We start from the raw sequence: 20,053 nt of genomic DNA, 5'->3' as shown, positions 1-20,053 counted from the left end.
GAAAAAGCTGTTGAAGTGGGCACACAATTCCCATCTGGCAGGCCATGTGGGACAGAGTCATACCCTAGCTATGTTGCAAAGATACTATTGGTGGCGTGTGATACCAAAACATCAGTTGAGAAAGATCGGGGCATCTGATGTTAAAACATCGGTTGAGAAACGGGGCATATGATATCTAAACATCGGTTGAGAAAGATCGGGGTGTCTGATGTTAAAATATTGGTTGAGAAACATTGGGGTGATCGGTATAATAAATAGTGCTTTGTAAAGAATTGAGTATCAGCTGTTTAATAACTGTTATAAATATGAATTTATGACAATATAAAGGATAAGAGGTCACTTTTATGGGGTATATGGTTTTAAGTGGATGAATGAATGAGTGTGATTGTGTGATATTAGGGGGTTAGGGTTGGGATAACATGATGATTATGAGCTAGGTCTTATCCAGACTGAGTGTATTCAACATTGTGATTTAATATTGAAATCATTAGAATAGATACTGTGATAAGTTACATGAATGTTGAGGGGTAATTATTATTATATTGATGTATGTATTGTTGAATATCATGTTATTAGAAATGATATGTTCAATGTAATTTAAATTATGTATTTAATGATTGTTGTATTAAATGTGATAATACATATGTTTATGTGACATGTAATAATAAAGGATATAAACAATTGAAAGGTGATATTGAAGATCAATTTAAACTGACATTGACATTGTGTATTAGTGATAATTCTTTGGGAAGTCCCTAAGTGTGTTGGATTGTGTAGTTACTGAGGGGACTTATTAGTGCTCCATAGTGATTGTGCCAGATTAGGCAACCATGAAAAAGGACATACAAACTTATGTGGGTTCCTGTGCAGTTTGTACCAAGCAAAAACCACCACCCGGGCATCCTTGGGGCCTATTACAGCCTCTACCATCGCCGGATGAACCATGGACGCATATAGCAACTGATTTCGTTGTGGACCTGCCATCATCCAACGGAAATAACACCATTTGGGTCACGGTTGACCGCTTCTCCAAAATGGCACATTTTGTATCGCTACCAGGATTGCCCCCTGCTACCGAATTAGCAAAACTCTTCATTAAACACATCTTCCGCCTTCATGGGGTGCCTATGCATATCCTATCTGACAGAGGAGTACAATTTACTGCAAAGTTTTGGAGAGCATTATGTCAAACATTTGACATCACCTTGGATTTAACTTCTGCCTCCCATCCTCAGTCTAACAGTCAGAGAGGATGAATAGAATGCTGAAACAATTTCTGCAATCCTATGTCAATTCTAGAAAGAACGACTGGGCTGAATTACTGCCTTGGGCAGAATTTGCCATTAATTTGCATCCTGCTACTGTGTCGGGGTCTTCCCCCTTCCAGCTTGTCTACGGAAGACAACCATTACCTCCTCTGCCAATTCCATTGACAGTGATCTCTCCTGCTGCCCAGTCTACTGCAGCAGAATTATGCCAACTATGGAGACAAACGAAGGAGCTCCTCATCAAAGGAGGACAAAGGGCAAAAAGAACCTATGATGCTCATCATAAAAAAGCACCACAGTTTCAGCCCGGAGACAAAGTCTGGTTAAGCACCAAGTACCTTCGACTTAAGCTTCCTTCCGCAAGATTTGCACCTCGCTATGTGGGACCCTTTGCCATTCTTCGGCGATTAGGGAATCTGACGTACAGTCTAAAACTGCCTCCATCAATGAAGATGTTGCATCTGTCGGTCTCAAACGGCTTCGCCCGACATACCTCACCTCGGGAGAATGACGTCCGTAGCATCTCCTTGCTGTACCCTCCGGCTTCCCTGGAGCAGCTCTGGCGCAGCGTTCCGCCATGTTGACCTGAGGCCTCCTAGGGCGCGCGCGCGCATGCTTCACGTCTTGTAGCAGTGTTGGCGCAAACCTCAGGGGCGTCCCCCTCAAGTGACGTCACTGCTTCCACATTCAAAAAGTTGCCCATTTGCTGACTCTCCCCGACTTAGCAACAGATTGGATTCACTCTGGTCTGAAGCTGCTCTGCGGCTTCTACTCTGCTGGAAGCTACCTTCATCCTCCAGGGTTCTACTAACCTGAGTACCTGCTCCTCGGGGGCCCTTTGCTTATTTCCAGGTGCCTATCCTAAATACATGTACTCGCTCCTCGAGGGCCTGTGTCTGTCCTGGTGCCTGCTACCAATTCTTCAACCTGCTGGAACACTACCTATCAGCTACAGAGAGTGAGTACAACTTCTCCCAGTCTGTCCATCTACAGCTCCTCGCTGCCTATCTGCATCGGGCCCTATACCACCATGAGGAACGGGCCTCCTCTGCTGAGGATTACAGACTGTTAATACCTATTAGGGGTGTGCATTCATTTGCAATGTATTGGCAATCCGTAACATATATGCCGTATTCGTGGGGGTCACGAAACGTATGGCGAACTCCCACGAATACAGTGTATCACTAATGAATAAACCCCCACCCTCCTGACCCCCCCCCCAGACTTGCCAAAAGTCCCTGGTGGTCCAGGGGGGTCCTTGAGCAATCTCCTGCACTTGGGCTGTCAGCTGCCGGTATTCAAAATGGCGCCGATAGCCCCTGTGACATAGTAAGGGCAAAGGCTATCAGAGCCATTTTGAATACTGGTAGCCGACGGCCCCATTGCAGGAGATCGTTCCAGGACCCCCGCTGGACCACCAGGGACTTTTGGCAAGTCTTGGGGGGGTCAGGAGGGTGGGGGTTGTAGTAAATTAAATTTAAATGGTTGGGATGGGTTTTTTGGGGGGAAACAAATACATATGTAACTAATGAACGGATCATGTCCCCTGAGAATGGATGCAACGGATTTGGGTCCCGACAAATACAAATACCGAATGGGACAAATCCGTCCCTGCTGCACATCCTTAATGCCTATCCTCTCTCTGCTGCTCATTGGGAACTCTATCTACTCAGTTACAAGGGAGTGTATTATAACATCTGCCAGTCTGTCTCTCCTACAGTGCCTTACTGGACATCTGCATCGGGGCCTTACCCCACCATTGTGGGATGGGTCTCCTACGCCAAGGATCACAGACTGTTGCTACCTAATCTACTCTCTACTGCCACCTCTGGTGGTCCACACTAGCTGTATAATAAAAGATATATTCTCTGGGGTAGATTTTATAAATTTACGCGCGTACTTTTGTTCGTGCACCAGGCGCGAACAAAAGTACGCTGGATTTTATAAGATACGCGCTTAGCCGCGCGTATCTTATAAAATCCGGGGTCGGCGCGCGCAAGGGGGTGCATATTTGTGCAACCTACACACGCTGAGCCTGCCGCGCGCTGCCTGTTCCCTCTGAGGCCGCTCTGAAATCGGAGTGGCCTCGGAGGGAACTTTCCTTCCACCTCCCCTCACCTTCTCCTCCCTTCCCCTACCTAACCCACCCCCCCGGCCCTATCTAAACCCCCCCCCCCCTACCTTTGTTGGCAGATTTACACCTGCTGAAAGCAGGCGTAAATCTGCGTGCACCAGCGGGCTGCTGGCGCGCCATCACCCGACCCGGGGGCTGGTCCGGAGGCCTCGACCACGCCCCCGGGCCCGCACCACACCCCCGGACCCGCCCTGAACCGCCCCGACCCCGGACATGCCCCCGGACCCACCCCCTCCCGCCCCTTTTACGAAGCCCCGGGACTTACACGCATCCCAGAGCTATGTGCGCACCGGCGGCCTATGCAAAATAGGCGCACCGGTGCGCGAGTGCCCTGCGCCCGTAAATCCGGCTGGATTTACGCGCGCAGGGCTTTTAAAATCCAGCCCTCTGTGTTTGTGCATCTGAGTCTAGCCTGGTGCTTCAGTTCCCTACGGGGCTCCTCCCCGTAGGAGATATCATCACTGTTGCCCCTGAGAATCCACCAAACACCTCGATATCATAACAGAAGATACATAATGCATTTCATGTATCACTATTAAAGCCAGTGATGCTCTCCGAATTCTCCAGGAAAACCCCAGAACCTACCAGTCTGGATACTGAAGATGACATCAAATATGCCGTAGACGACATCCTTGATGTACGTAAAAGAGGCAAGACATGGGAATATCTCATCTCATGGGAGAACTATGGCCCAGAAGAGAATTCCTGGGAACCACTGGCCAACATTACAGATAAAGAGCTGGTTTGTCAATTCCATCTGGCACACCCACGAAAACCCAGACCACCTGCAAGAGGTCTTGGAGGGGCCCTTTGAAGGGGAGTACTGTTGCGTCCGTCGGTCGCAGACAGCTGCGACCGCTCTGCCGTACCTCTTTTCTTCCATTTCCCTCATCCTTGGGCAAGACGGCTGCCTCCGGTGCCAAGTGCCGAGGGCCTTGGCGTCTCCAGCTAGCATGGGCGTTCCAGTCCGCCATGCTCACTCCCATGGCCTCCTAGGGTGTGCACATGCACATCTCCTACGCTCAAATACACGTCATGGCGGGAACCTCGGGGGAATCCTCACCGCCTGACGTCAATACCTCCGGGTATTTAAAGCCTCCGCTTCGCTACCACCTTTGAGTTAGCAAGGACTTCGGTTTAAGCTACTCTGACCGCTCTAAGCTGCACACTTAGACGCCGCTCCACACTCCAAGGGCCTCGCTCCTTTAGAAGCTGAAGACACCCGCTCCTCGAGGGTCTCTCGCTTCCATCACCCTTAAGAGCCTCTACTAATTGAGACAACCGCTCCTTGGGGGTCTCTCTGTCTTATTCTTTTCAGGATCTCCGGACTATCGTGTACTCGCTCCTCGAGGGCCTACCAGTCTATGTATCCTGTACTACAGACCTTCAGTCCCACCATTTCACTACCAGGAAGATGTCTACACTCCTGTGAGTACCTCTACGATCCAGTGCTCCAGTTCCACCCACCAGGCTCGGTGTTGCCCGCACCGCGGGCCCCCACTACTCTTGAACATCTGGGTGAGATTCTACACCTGAGACTGTTGAACTTATAGGCACCTCGCGGCCCTCAGTGCCTTACCTTCCTGCTTCATACCATCTATCTACAGCAGTACAATAAAGCCTTCCATTCATTCCGTGTCTGCTATCTGAGTTTAGCCTATTGCTGTGGTTCCCACGGGGCCCCTCCCCGTGGGCGGAGTCATCTCCACAGCGACCAAGGGTCCACAATGCCACAAACACAACAAAAATAAAGGTCAGGGGGGGTTAGAGTAGGGCTAAGGGGGGGGGGAGTTTAGGGGAAGGTGTGGGAAGGTCATTCTAGGGGGAAGGGAGGTTCCCTCTCAGGCCGCTCCGATTTCGGAGTAGCCTGGGAGAGAACGGGGGAAGGCAGCGTAGCTCGGCACTCACAAGGTACACAATTGTGCACCCCCTTGCATGCGCCGTTCCTGCGCTTGCATGTTATAAAATTGGGCATAGATATGCACGCGCCAGGTAGCACACGCACATGTACGCCCACGTACAACCTTTTAAAATCTACCCCTAAGTGAACCTATTGAGTGGTTGATGCTGTACTCCAAAACAGGAATTAAATCTCTCACATTTTATGTGACTCATTAGGGAGTTATATATAGATGTTTAGATCTTTAACTCTGTCCCCATACGCTTTATAACAAAGACCACTAACAATTCTTGTAGCTACCCTCTGGATTGATTGAATTTGGTTTTTGTTCTATGAAGGTACTTTCTCAGAATTTTATACAGTATTCCAAATATGGTCTCACCAAGGATTTATACATAAGCAATAACACCTCCTTTTTTCTGCTAACTATTCCTTTCCCTATGCACCCAGGCATCTTTCAGGCTTTTACCATCACCTTCTCTACTGTTTGGCCATCTTGAGATCATTAGATATGATCACTCTTGGATCCCGCTCTTGATTTGTGCATGGGTTATTGTAGACCAAATGCATGACCATGTACTTTTTAACATTAAATATTTGCTGCCAGACTCTAGATCAATCCTCATGTTTTGATAGATCCTTCCTCATTCTTTCTACACTTTCCTGGGGGCATCCTGTTGCAGATTTTGGTATCATCTGCAAAAAGAAAAACTTTTCCTGACAGTCCTGCAATTTTGCTTTTGAAAATGTTGAAAAGGATTAGTCCAAGACTGATCCATGAGGCACACCACTAGTAACAGCATGTCTTCAGAGTAAAATCCATTCACCACTATCCAGCTCCTTTGCTTTGCAGTTTATAACCCAATCAGTCATTTTAGAGCCCATACCAAGGATGCTCAGTTTATTTGTCGCTTATTCAGAAATGTGTCAAAGGCTTTATTGAAATCCAAGTATATCACATCTAACGCTCTCCCTTGATTCAATTCTCTGGTCACCCAGTTAAAGAAATTGATCAGATTTTGCTGAAAAGACCTACCTCTGGTAAAACCATAGTGCCGGATTTTAAAAAGGTTACGCGCATAACCGGTCTTAAGCGCACAGGGCCTATTTTCAAAAGGCCCGGCGATGTGCATTAAGCCCGGGATGCAATGAAGTCCCGGATCTTTACTAAAGGGGCGGGGCAGGGGCAGGGTGGTCCGGGGGGCAGGGCAGGACCAGAGGCCTCCGATAGAGCGGCCATTTGCCACTGTGTCGGAGGATCGTGTGCTGGCAGGCTGCTGGCAGGTGCAAAAGGTAAGACAAAGTTCAGGGGATGGTTTAGAGTAGGGCTAGGGAGGGAAAGGGGTGGGAAAGTCAGGCTAGGGGGAAGGGAAGTTCCCTTGCAGGCCACTCTGATTTCAGAGCGGCCTGAGAGGGAACGGGGGAAGACAGCACGACTCAGCACGCCCAAGGTGCACAATTGTGCACCCCCTTGCGCGCGCTGTCGTCCGATTTTATAACATGTACGCGCAGGCGTGCCGGGTAGAGTGCACACATGTACGCCCACCACGCTCACCTTTTAAAATCTACCCCATACTGTCTTGGATCTTGTAATCCTTTGAATTTTCTGAAAGTTTTTTTAGATTAACCATTTGTGTGCATTTTCTGTGGTCCTTCTCCTGGCCCTTTCTCAGTGAACACCAAATAGAAATATTTAAGCAATTCTTCTTTTTTCTGCATTAGCCTCTATATGTTCCTCCCCTTCACTTCTGAGTTTCACAGTGACATTTCTGCTCTTCCTCCTATTAGGTCTTGTTCCTTCGTATTTGCTATTTTTTTCATCCATTTGCACCTTTGCTTTCCTGATTACTTTCCAAACTTCTCTTAACTTTTCTGGATATTATTGCCTGCCTTCCTCTTTTTGCAGTCTCTTGTAATTAATAAATTATAACCTTGTTTTCTTTACCTTTTCAGTTACTTTTTTAGGAAACCATAGTGGCCTCTTTTTCCTCTTACCTTTGTTTACTTTTCTAACAAAAGATTAGTTATCTTTGCAAATCTGATTTTAATTTTGCCCATCCATCTATTGACTCCTTGAGGTACTCCCCTGTTTTAACAAAGTTAGTTTTCCTGAAGTCTAGGACCCACATCTTAGAATGAACCATCAACACCTGCACTCTAATAGTGAACCACTCCTCTGGTGTCCACTGGACCCAGAAGATCATCGACTACGAGATCAGAATCACTATCCCAATGATCATCCGTTTCTGAAATGCCTATTACTTATCCCTGTTTCTCTGATCTATTTTCACTCGCCTATTTATCACCGCCTATTGATTTTATCCCGCTGCTAAATTTACTTTATCGGTCTCTTAACTCCCGTTTATTATTTAAATTTGCCATTGACATTAGAATATTATTATCATTAGTTTAATTGTGTTTTGTTCTTAATTTGTGCTTAATTGATATATGATATGTTATGATATATGATATGTTCACCTTATTTCATATTGTCTGTAAAGATTGTTGCTATTTATTGTTTATTGTAAACCGAGGTGATGTTATTAACGTGCTGCGGTATATAAAAAAAAAAAATCACTAAATAAATAAATAAATAAATCCCCATTGATAAGCGCCAAGTCCAGTATCACTTCCTCCCATGCAGATTCCATTACCAGCTGATGAATCAATTCTCACTGCAGAGAATCCAGGATTTTGCTTCTTCTAGAAGACACCACACCTGGGATGCCCCAATTAACATCTGGCATATTGAGAGCACCTAGGAATAGCACCTCCCTTTTCGTAATGACTTTGTGAATATCCTCCATTAAATCTCTGTTTATCTATTCTGAAGCCTGTACATCATACCAATATAGATGGATGTCCCATTCCCTCTTTCCAGATTTACTCACAATGCCTCCTCTTTAGTCTTTACTTCATAAGTCTCACATTTTTTTTATTGTTATGTTTATATGCAACACCATTTCTCCTCCCTTTCTTTCTATCCTTTCTCTCCAGATCTCACCCAGAATAACTATATCCCAATTATGATTTTCTATGTGTCATGGCTCCATGACAGCCACTACATTTAAGTCACCCTCTTTCATGATTGCCTCTAGATCCGGGATTTTATTTCCCACACTATGAGCATTAGTATGCAGAAACAGTAACTTTAAAACAATTGTGCATGTGCATATACACACACATTTGTGTGCGCGAGCGAACATCTGCTGAAATTTTAAATCATGCTTATAGGTGCGTGCATATGATTTAAAAATGCGCCTACCCTACATATGTTTCCTCCTAATTTTAAGCCGTTAGTCAAGCAAATGTACTTTGCATATCTTCCTTGGGACTTTATCAGCTTTAAAGTGTGCAAGTAAGTGGATTTTAAAACCTGCTTGTGTAAAGGACATTCCTAATTTTACCACTTAGTCCACCAGTTTGCCCAGTCTATCTTGAGTTTATCCAGACCCTCTGGTTCTTCAGCTTGCACTCTCCCCACCTGACCTGGATCCCTCACCCTCTCATGTAAAGCCTAAAAAGTGATTTCTCACAGGACAAGCAGGATGTTAGTCCTCACATATGAGTGACATCATCAGAATGGAGCCCAATCACAGAACACTTTTGTCAAAGTTTCTAGAACTTTGACAGACACCTACTGGGAATGCCCAGCATAGCACCAACCCTGCATCCAGCAGGGGTTACCCTTCAGTCTTCTTTTTTTTTTTGCGCATCAGTAGCCACGCGGGTTAAGGAGCTCTTCAGAGATTCCTGACAGGAATTTTCCTCATGGAAATTTTTCAAAAAATTTCAAATAATTATACCCCACAGGAGTCCTCTTATCGATACCTTTGCTCCGCAGTCGAATGGTAAGTTTTTTACCGGCTTGCGGTTGATTCCCATCGAGTTTTTCCCTCGCAGTCTACTGGCCATCGACCGCACGACGACTAAATTTTTGTCGAGGCCATGGCGTCGGGTTTCCTTCACTGCCCCGACTGCACTCGAACAATGTCCATTAATGACCCTTACATGATCTGTGTCATGTGTTTGGGGTCTAACCATGATGTCCTTACTTGCACCAAATGTGCCCTAATGACACCAAAGGGTTGCAAGGCTAGGTTGGAGAAGATGGAACTTCTCTTTCTGTCAAAAACCCTGACTCCATCGATAGCTTCAAAGTTTTCCGAACCAGTACTGTTGACTTCGTGCCAGCACCAGGAAACCGCTGCTGCCCAACCGGCTTCAACGACTCCGTGGGTGTCGACCCCCTCTGTTCCTCCTCAGGAAAAGGACAGAGGAGAACATCGAGAAAAACATCGACACCGCCATCGGAAAGCTCAGGCCACTGATACAGGCAAGTCCTCGGCATCGACGTTGTCTGAGCCACCGACAAAGAAGTCCCATACAGAAAAGCCCCATCCTCTTCTGTTTCTGGGTCACTGAGGCGTTCCCCACCTGGACAGGTGCCGGGAGCCGCGACTCCACTTTCACCGGTGGACACTCTGGCTACGCCAGTTCTACCTCCTTCTCTGGAACCGGGTATCCATGTCCCAGGTTTCCATGAGGAATTGGATCGGATGATCCAAGAGGCCATCCGTAAAGCACTCCATGGGTTCAAACCTCCATCGATGCCAGTTCCCGAGCCAGCCACCAATCGATACCCAATGTGCTTGCACCTTTATTGGCAAGAATGAATGCGTTAATCAGTGCCCTTCCACCAGTGGATCCAAGGGAACTGATCCGAGGAATTCCTTCCTCACCCATACCCTTGTCATCGGAAGAAGAAGAAGAAACACCGATCTCCATTCCACCCTCTGGAGTGCTGCCATCGATGTCGCCGATTCCATCAGTGATTCCATCGATGCCTTCCATTCCGCCTCTGAAGCCATCGATACCTAGGCCCAGGATAAAACCGTTACTCCCTTCTGAAGAACATATGGGAGCTGGTGATGAGCCTTACAATCCTTGGTCCAATGATTCATCCCAGGATACTGATGATCTTCCTTTACAACCCTCTCCTCCTGATGAAAGGAAGTGTTCTCCTCCAGAGGACGTGTCATTTATCAACTTTGTAAAGAAAATGTCTGAAACGATTCCATTCCAGCTTCAGACTGAAGAGGACTCTAGGCATCAGATGCTGGAGCTTCTCCAGTTTCTTGATGCTTCAAAGGAAATCATGTCTCCCTATTCATGAAATCCTTCTGGACCTTTTAAAGAGAAATTGGGAGCACCCTGGCTCTGTGGCACCTGTCATCCGTAAGGCAGATGCCACCTACTTAGTTCAGTCAGCCCTTGGCTTCCAGAGAACTCAATTAGGTCATCACTCAGTGGTTGTAGAGTCAGCTCAGAAGAGGGCACGATGCTCCAAACCTCATTCTTCCATTCTTCCAGGAAAGGAACAAAAATTCCTGGATGCATTTGGAAGACGTGTATTCCATGGCTCAATACTGATCTCTCACATTGCTTCCTATCAATTGTACATGTCCCAATACAACAGGGCCCTGTTCACGAAGATTCAGGAATTTGCTGAAGTCTTACCTCTGCAATTCCAGGATCAGCTTCATGCCCTAGCACAAAAAGGCCTAGATGCCGGCAGACATGAAGTACGGTCTGCATAAGACATCTTCAACACCGCCTCCAGAGTTTTGGCAGCAGGAATTAGTGCGAGGAGATGGGCCTGGCTAAAGTCTTCAGACCTCAGACCAGAAGTACAGGACAGGTTAGCTGACTTGCCCTGTGCTGGGGATAATCTTTTTGGAGAAAAGATTCAAGAAGCAGTGACGCAGCTCAAGGACCACCAAGAGACTCTGTGCCAGCTCTCCTTACAGCCTTCTGATCTCTCTTCCTCTTCCAAAAGATCCTTTAGGAGAGACTCCAAGAGACAAGTCTACCGGCAAAGGAGATACTATTCCCCGGCATCCAGGGGTCTGCCTTCTAAGCCTTACCAAAAAACCAACCCAGGCAACCTTGAGTACAGAAGTCACAGCCAGCCCCCCAGCCAGATCCAGCATCTGGCTTTTGACTCCTTCCTAGAGAGCAGTACCCAGCCTCCACTTCCGGCTATTTCCGTTGTAGGCCGGTTGTGCCACTTCTCCAAACCTTGGCACACAGTCACCACAGATCAGTGGGTACTTGCTGTAGTAACTCAAGGTTACCACCTCAACTTTCTCTCTGTTCCACTGGATTCCCCACCTCGGCTGATGTGGGGAATATCCAACCACTCATCACTCCTGGAGCAGGAGATCTCCCTCTTCCTCCAGTCCTGAGCACTAGAGCCAGTGCCCCTCTCTCAACAGGGCAGGGGTTCTATTCCCAGTATTTCCTGATACCAAAAAAGTCAGGTGGTGTTCGCCCAATACTGGATCTTCGCACCTTAAACAAATACCTACAAAGAGAAAAGTTCAAGATGGTGACCTTGGGTTCTCTTCATCCCCTTCTCCAAAGGGAAGATTGGCTCTGCTCTCTAGACCTCCAGGACGCCTACACAGACATTTCAATTACTCTGTCAGGTCACAGATTCCTGCAGTTCCTAGTAGGCCCAAAGCACTTCCAATATCGAGTGTTACCTTTCGGCCTAGCATCTGCCCCACGAGTCTTCACCAAGTGCCTCGTAGTGGTAGCTGCCTTTCTCAGGAGTCAAAGTGTCCATGTCTACCCCTACCTCGATGATTGGTTGATCAGGGCTCCCACTCAACAAACTGCACTGACGTCCCGACATCTCACTTTGCATACCCTGATCTCCCTAGGGTTCCTCATAAACTATCCAAAATCCAGGCTAGTTCCTTCTCAAACCCTATCATTCATAGGGGCCGACTTGGACACTCTAAAAGCGAAAGCCTTTTAGAGTTAATAAACATGTGGATAAAGGTGAACCGGTAGATATAGTAAACTTGGATTTTCAGAAGGCGTTTGACAAAGTTCCTCATGAGAGGCTTCTAGGAAAAGTAAAAAGTCATGGGATAGGTGGCGATGTCCTTTCGTGGATTGCAAACTGGCTAAAAGACAGGAAACAGAGAATAGGATTAAATGGGCAATTTTCTCAGTGGAAGGGAGTGGACAGTGGAGTGCCTCAGGGATCTGTATTGGGACCCTTACTTTTCAATATATTTATAAATGATCTGGAAAGAAATACGACGAGTGAGATAATCAAATTTGCAGATGACACAAAATTGTTCAGAGTAGTTAAATCACAAGCAGATTGTGATAAATTGCAGGAAGACCTTGTGAGACTGGAAAATTGGGCATCCAAATGGCAGATGAAATTTAATGTGGATAAGTGCAAGGTGATGCATATATGGAAAAATAACCCATGCTATAATTACACAATGTTGGGTTCCATATTAGGTGCTACAACCCAAGAAAGAGATCTAGGTGTCATAGTGGATAACACATTGAAATTGTCGGTACAGTGTGCTGTGGCAGTCAAAAAAGCAAACAGAATGTTGGGAATTATTAGAAAGGGAATGGTGAATAAAACGGAAAATGTCATAATGCCTCTGTATCGCTGCATGGTGAGACCGCACCTTGAATACTGTGTACAATTCTGGTCGCCGCATCTCAAAAAAGATATAATTGCGATGGAGAAGGTACAGAGAAGGGCTACCAAAATGATAAGGGGAATGGAACAACTCCCCTATGAGGAAAGACTAAAGAGGTTAGGACTTTTCAGCTTGGAGAAGAGACGACTGAGGGGGGATATGATAGAGGTGTTTAAAATCATGAGAGGTCTAGAACGGGTAGATGTGAATCGGTTATTTACTCTTTCAGATAGTAGAAAGACTAGGGGGCACTCCATGAAGTTAGCATAGGGCACATTTAAAACTAATCGGAGAAAGTTCCTTTTTACTCAACGCACAATTAAACTCTGGAATTTGTTGCCAGAGGATGTGGTTAGTGCAGTTAGTATAGCTGTGTTTAAAAAAGGATTGGATAAGTTCTTGGAGGAGAAGTCCATTACCTGCTATTAAGTTCATGTATTTATTTATTTATTTTTATTTCAAAATTCTTCTATACCGTCGTTAAGTTAGGTAACCATCACAACGGTTTACATGGAGGCACGATAAAGTAAAATATGATTGGTATAGATTTACAAGTTAACCATGTGCCATCAAGAGAATAGCCACTGCCATTAGCAATGGTAACATGGAATAGACTTAGTTTTTGGGTATTTGCCAGGTTCTTATGGCCTGGATTGGCCACTGTTGGAAACAGGATGCTGGGCTTGATGGACCCTTGGTCTGACCCAGTATGGCATTTTCTTATGTTCTTATGTTCTTACCTCGGGATCGAGCTTTCACTCTCGCTTTTCTAGCCCATCGACTGCAGTCTCGACAACATTCAACTGTATGTCATTTTCTGGTCTTACTGGGTAATATGGCATCCTCGTGCATGTCACTCCCATGGCTCGCCTTGCCATGAGAGTAATGCAGTGGACTCTAAAATCGCAGTGGATTCAGTCTTCTCAGCCAATGTCCACCATTGTCCACATCACCAAACAGCTCCGCTTATAGCTGGCCTGGTGGGCAGACCAATTCAATCTGCTACAAGGCCTTCCATTTCAGGTTCCAGAACCTCAAATAACCTTGACAACAGATGCTTACAGCCTTGGCTGGGGTGCACATGTTGTAAACCTGCAAACTCAGGGCATTTGGTCTCCAGAGGAAGCAAAACACAAATAAATTTCCTGGAGCTTCGTGCAATCAGATATGCTCTCAGGGCTTTTCAGGATCACCTTTCCAACCGGGTCATCCTGATTCAAACAGACAACCAGGTGGCCATGTGGTACATCAACAAGCAAGGGGGAACGGGCTCCTACCTTCTGTGTCAGGAAGCTGAACAGATATGGGCGGAGGCCCTTTCCCACTCGATGTACCTCAGGGCCACCTACTTGCCGGGAGTGGACAATGTGTTGGCAGACAAGCTGAGTCGCACTTTTCAACCGCACGAGTGGTCCCTCAACTCCACTGTAGTTGACTCAATATTCCAACTTTGGGGTTACCCTCACATAGACCTCTTTGCATCAATTCACAACCGCAAAGTAGGGAACTTCTGCTCTCTCACTTGCAACCAACACCTGCAGCCAAGAGACGCTTTCTCCCTCTCATGGGCCAGCGGTCTCCTTTATGCGTACCCTCCACCTCCACTCATTTCAAAGACTCTCGTGAAGTTGCGAAGGCACAAGGGGCTAATGATTCTGATAGCCCCTCCTTGGCCACGCCAGGTCTGGTTTCCAATTCTCCATGACCTATCAGTACACCAGCACATTCCTCTGGGGAAGGACCCGCTTCTGATCACTCAGAACAACTATGCCTTCATCACCCCAACCTCCAGGTGTTCTTACAGGACAGTAGGATGTTAGTCCTTTCGAAACCCGCCTGCCACCCCGCGGTGTTGGGTTCGTTTACGTTTTCTTATTTATTTTCGCTGTACTTTTTACTATAAGACGAGACTGAAGGGGGACCCCTGCTGGATGCAGGGTTGGTGTTATGCTGGCCATGCCCAGTAGGTGCCAGTTAAAGTTCTAGAAATTTTGACAAAAGTGTTCCGTGATTGGGCTCCATCCTGATGATGTCACCCATATGTGAGGACTAACATCCTGCTGTCCTGTGAGAACACCTGTTATAGGTAAGCAACTCTGCTTTCTGCAGACTTACACATCAGCAGGAGCAGCAGTAAATATACGAGGATAACAAGCCACAAAGTGCTGCAGCCTCTAGTTTTAAAATGTGGATTTACGTGCGTAACTGTTGACCCTGCCCAGGGATACCCATGTCCTGCCCCTTTTCCGCCCTTTCTTTTGCTCAAGAATGTGCATATATGCGCGTTAACATGCAGCTTTTAAAATCCATGTTGCTCACGCGCAGCCCACCTACTCACATACATGGACCTTTTAGAGTGAGCAACACTTTTAAAATTCACCCCTTAGTTTTTATTCCCTTTGCCCTCTTCAATACATATGTTTAATGGCTTACTTACCTGAGGGTTTTTTTTTTCATACATCCCTCATTGTAGTTTAAAGCCCTCCTCAGTAGGTTTGCCAGTCTGTTCTGGAAGATAATTTATTCTTCTTTGATAGGAATGGGATGGCAAGCCAAAACATTCTCATTGACACCCTCTGCTCAACCATTCACCACCAGAATGTGAGGTGAAGAATATCTTATCACAATATATTAGAACATAATATCTCAAGAATGAGAATCCTTTTGACTAGCCTGAATATCTCCCAAATATTTCCTTTCCAAACAGCTACAGATCAGCATATTCTGAATAGTCCGAGATATTTGCCCTCCATATTCCAAAAATATACAAGGGATGAATTGATCCCAATTCCAGCGAGATCAATAATATTTGCAGAAGATATTTATTCTTATTTTAACATTGATCAAATAATAGTGTGAGAATAATGTCATGCAATGTTTAATTATATAATTTCTGTGCAATTTATAGAGAATGGTCTTTGTTATGCGAAGAAGCCAAGGAGTATAGAATCCCTTCTCTTTTAGAAGCACTTTATCAGTGTGATGCATACAGGTAAGAAAAATAGCTTTTTTGGCTTTACTTGTATTTCCAGGATTATTACTTCTTTATTCTGTATAATATTTCAGTCACAGTTTTCAACATTTAACATATTTCAGTATGCAGAAGTGTCATAGGGAGACTAAAAGTATATTTGAGGTAAATATTCAGTAAATCAACAAGCACTGTTATAGCTTGACAAGTATGAAAGGTAAAAAAGGATTTGAAATTTTTGAAATTTTCAAACAAGCATATATTTAAGTGGTTAAGTCTAAATATCAAGATATAGCTGGCTAGAAATGTAGATGATTAAATCACAGTAGGAGGATATTTGAATATGGGGGCTGACTGTCCAAGTTGGAATATCCACATTTGTCTGGTTATCATTGATATCTGGCCAAACAACGATGTTGCAAGTTATCCAAATATCATTGAATAAATTTGAATATTGCCCCTTAGCTAATTATCATTGATATCCAGCTTAGTGACAATATTCAAATTTATCTGATTATTATTGATCACCAGATAACTTGCAGTGTCATTATTTGGCTGAATATCAATAATAACCAGATAAATATGAATGTCCACTTATTTATTTGTTTAAAATACTTATAGCCCACACTGCCAGCTGTTTTGGGTATGTGGAGGAGTAGCCTAGTGGTTAGAACAGCAGGCTATGATCTGGGGGAGCAGTGTTCAAGTCCCACTGTTGCTCCATTGTCTCAGGGAAAGGGGTGGGGTTAAAAAAAATGTGAAGCCAGTACCACTGTAGGTGATGCTTTACACAGTAGCACCAGAATTAGCTGCACCTTTGCTATGGGGGTGCTAGTGGGCAGCACAGCCACAACTGCTGCAGGCAAAAGCACACTACCATGATGTGGTTGCCCCCCCCCCCCCATCCTTCCTTTTTGCGACTCATCATCATTCCACTATAATTATAGCTGAATGATGAATCCCGGGGTTAGATTGTAAGCCCTCTGGGGATAGGGAAATACCTACGGTACCTGAATGTAATCCACTTTGAAGTGCGGAAGGGTGGACTACAAAAATATAAATGAAATAAATATACATATTATAAGAGCATCATATAAATAGCAAATATAACAGAGATTGACAAATATCATACGTTGAATTTACCAAGTTAAGTAAAAAACAAATTGTACTGGAAAGGCTCCTTCTATCAGCTGTGAGAATACTCCACAATATGGCACCACACACCAGGCAGATTAATTTTTCTGCCAAGAAGGCCTTTTTGGCCAAGCTTGTCCTGAGCAAAGATTTGTTTTATCTCCCTGGGCCCAGAAGAGGTAATCTAAAGCTCAAGAAAAAAGCCTGGACCCATATAAAGTGAGAATTATGTTGTTTATTCTGGGGTACAAACTATTATCCTTGTGTGGAAGGCAGGGTGGCACTTGTAGGCTAGGATTACTATAGGGCTCCAAAAATGTGGATCCTCACCCCAATGGGGTAGGTCTATATGGAGCTGGGGTTGGTAATGTCTGTAATGTTAAGAATTGTGGCTTTACCCAAAATACATTGTGAGATTTATGAGGCTATCCATCTGAACAGTGCTGTAATTGTTCTGACCTTTACATGGATGTCCATCTTAATTGAAAGTAGAAGAGGGAAGAACTGAGCATCACTTGTCTGTGTGCACAATGTCAAAGGGCCCCTGTTGACTTGAACTGTATATTATTGCCACCTGCAGATTTGCACTATACCTAGGTTTGGAGGAGGCTTTCATGATAAGGAGGGGGGAGCTATTTTTACAGACACAAACAAAAAGCAGAGTGAGTTTTCAGCTGGGGAAGGAGCATACTTTTGGAGCATATTGGGAAACCATCCAGAAAATTGCCAAGGTGACATACTGTCTAAAGGAGCGAGTATGGCTTTCATTTGAAGAAGGTATAAACATGAGGCAATTCAAATGCCACAGATGTTAACGGGTGCTAGATCCCAGGTCTGTTATCATTCAGTGTGCATTATTCATAGATCAATGTGTAACTGTCGTTGAAGATCCTTGTGGTCTCATTCTCTCTCCATACTGATGCAGCCACTGCAAAACACAGCCCGAGTCGGGGGACTGACAGTGCTGTTGTTGTAATTGAATTACACTTCTTTAACCCTTTTAAGACCAGAATGCCTGATATTTGGATTGGTAAAAATAAATGTATTTGTTGCGCTTGGATGTGGACCCTTGTCCTGGAGCAGTGTAGGATGGCGCCCTGCTCAGACCCAGAGAGCACCTGCCCCAGGGGGTGGCGCACAGGAGGAGACAGAGGCTAGAAGGAGCTTCACCACTGGAAGCCCGCGGACCCCCCAGGTGGAGTCCTTGGGGACCCAGGCCACTTGGACTTAGGTGGGCCTCGCAGGGTCTCCCGGAGAAGAAGTATAGAAGTGTGCCCACCAGTAGCAAGGGAGCGCGGTCGGACACTAGACTGTAGGCCTGGAGTATCAGAGAAGGCCAATACAGCATAGGCGATGACAAGGCAAGTGACAGAGCCAGAATCAAGGAGGTATGGTCAATGGCAACCGGGGTCAGGTTCCGAGGATCAGCCCGAGGGAAATCAGCCAAAGCAGGAGTCAGATACCAGGAATTAGACCGAGAGTAGTCAACAAGGCAGGGGTCATGTTCCAGAGGTCAAACGAGGTCAAGAAGGCAGGCAAAGGTCAGAATCCAGGCAGCAATCAGAATGGTCAATGAAGCAGGCAGAGGTCAGTACCAGAGAGTCAGTCCGAAGGTACTACCTGGGGAGACAGGGACAGACAGACTCTGGAACAGAAGGATGCTGGAACAAGGCTGGAACAGGAGGACGCTGGAACAAGACTATGAACGCGGAGGCAAACTAGTACACATACAGTGCCGACCCAATTGCCAAGGCAAGGAAGTGCAGGCAGGAACTTCCTTAAGTAGTACTTTCAATCAGGGCGTGCCGCGGAGCTAGAACCCGCCACCTGGCCCTACAAGAGACCAGGCAGTCCACGCGTAGGGGCGTGGCCGACGCCACGGAGGACGCCGAACTACAGTGTGAGGCCTGGTGTGCAGTGGAAGGCACGGCGACCGCCACTGCGGGACGCCGAGGCTTGAAGGAGCTTGCGGCTGCCGCTGGGGAGGCCGACCCGTGACCTGCAGAGGAGCTAGCGAGGTGAGCAGGCCCGTGCGCGGGCTGAGCGTGGGCGGGATATGCAACAGTACCCCCCCCCCCCCCTTTTGGCCTCCCTCTATGCGGCCGTGGTTTTTCAGGATGAGTCCTATGGAATGTCCTGAGGAGCTCTTTAACAAGGATATTATCGGAAGGTTCCCATGAGTTCTCCTCAGCCCCATAACCCTCCCAGGATAAGAGGTATTCCCATCTACCTCGATGCCAACGGACGTCGAGGACCTCTCTTACCTGGAGCGTAGAATCGGGTTCAGTGGAGATCCACGGAGATAAGGGGTTTCTGTGAGAGGGCCAGGAGAGGACCAATGGCTTCAAAAGAGAGACATGGAATGTGTTATGGATGCCCATGGCACGAGGTAGTTGAAGTTGATAAGACACTGCTCCCAATCTCTGGAGAACTGGAAACAGGCCGATGAACTTGGGTGCCAGACAATGAGAAGGGAGTCTCAACCTTATGTGTTGGGTGCTTGACCACACCTTCTGACCAGGACGGAAGAGTGGAGCGGGATGACTGTGGGCATCTGAAGTGCGCTTGGAGCGCTCGGCAGCCTGAGTAAGGCGTTCGTTGACTTGATTCCACACCTGGCGAATGGTGTGGGCCATGAATTGCGCAGCTGGAGATGGAACAGTAAGAGGAACTGGTAGTGGCAACTGAGGTTGTCGCTCAAATACCACGGAGAACGGTGATACATCGGTGGCAGCAGCGACGTGGGTATTATGCGACAACTCAGCCCAGGAAAACAGGTCGGACCAGTTGTCCTGCTGGTCATTTACGTAGGAACGAATTAATGTTTTCAAGGTCTGGTTGGTCCTTTTAGCTTGACCATTGGCCTGTGGGTGATAGGCCGACGTAAAATGCAAGGCAATGTTGAACCTTTTGCATAGAGAGCGCCAGTATCTTGCAGCGAACTGTGGTCCTCGGTCAGATATGATTTCCTTTGGGAGTCCATGGAGACAGAAGATATGTTTCAAAAACAACTTGGCTAACTCTGGGGCCGATGGGAGGCCAGGCAGGAGAATGAAGTGACCCATTTTCGAAAAATGGTCGATGATGACCCAGATCACGGTATTGTTCTGGGACGGAGGCAGGTCT

The 20,053-nt window shown here is 46.3% G+C and overlaps 1 protein-coding gene across 1 annotated transcript in view; it reads left to right on the top strand.

Annotated features, from left to right (window-relative positions):
* Positions 1-20,053, top strand: part of KCTD19 (potassium channel tetramerization domain containing 19) — a 487,519-nt gene that overhangs the window by 319,357 nt on the left and 148,109 nt on the right. Inside the window, exon 10 of the mRNA XM_029608784.1 lies at positions 15,731-15,814. Within this exon, the coding sequence (XP_029464644.1) occupies positions 15,731-15,814 (84 nt within the window). The remainder of the gene's footprint in view (positions 1-15,730; positions 15,815-20,053) is intronic.

This window comes from Rhinatrema bivittatum, chromosome 7 (genome assembly GCF_901001135.1).
Source record: "Rhinatrema bivittatum chromosome 7, aRhiBiv1.1, whole genome shotgun sequence".
Taxonomy (NCBI): Eukaryota; Metazoa; Chordata; class Amphibia; order Gymnophiona; family Rhinatrematidae; genus Rhinatrema; species Rhinatrema bivittatum.
Note: the sequence above shows the minus strand (reverse complement) of the source record. Positions and strands in the feature narration are given on the sequence as shown.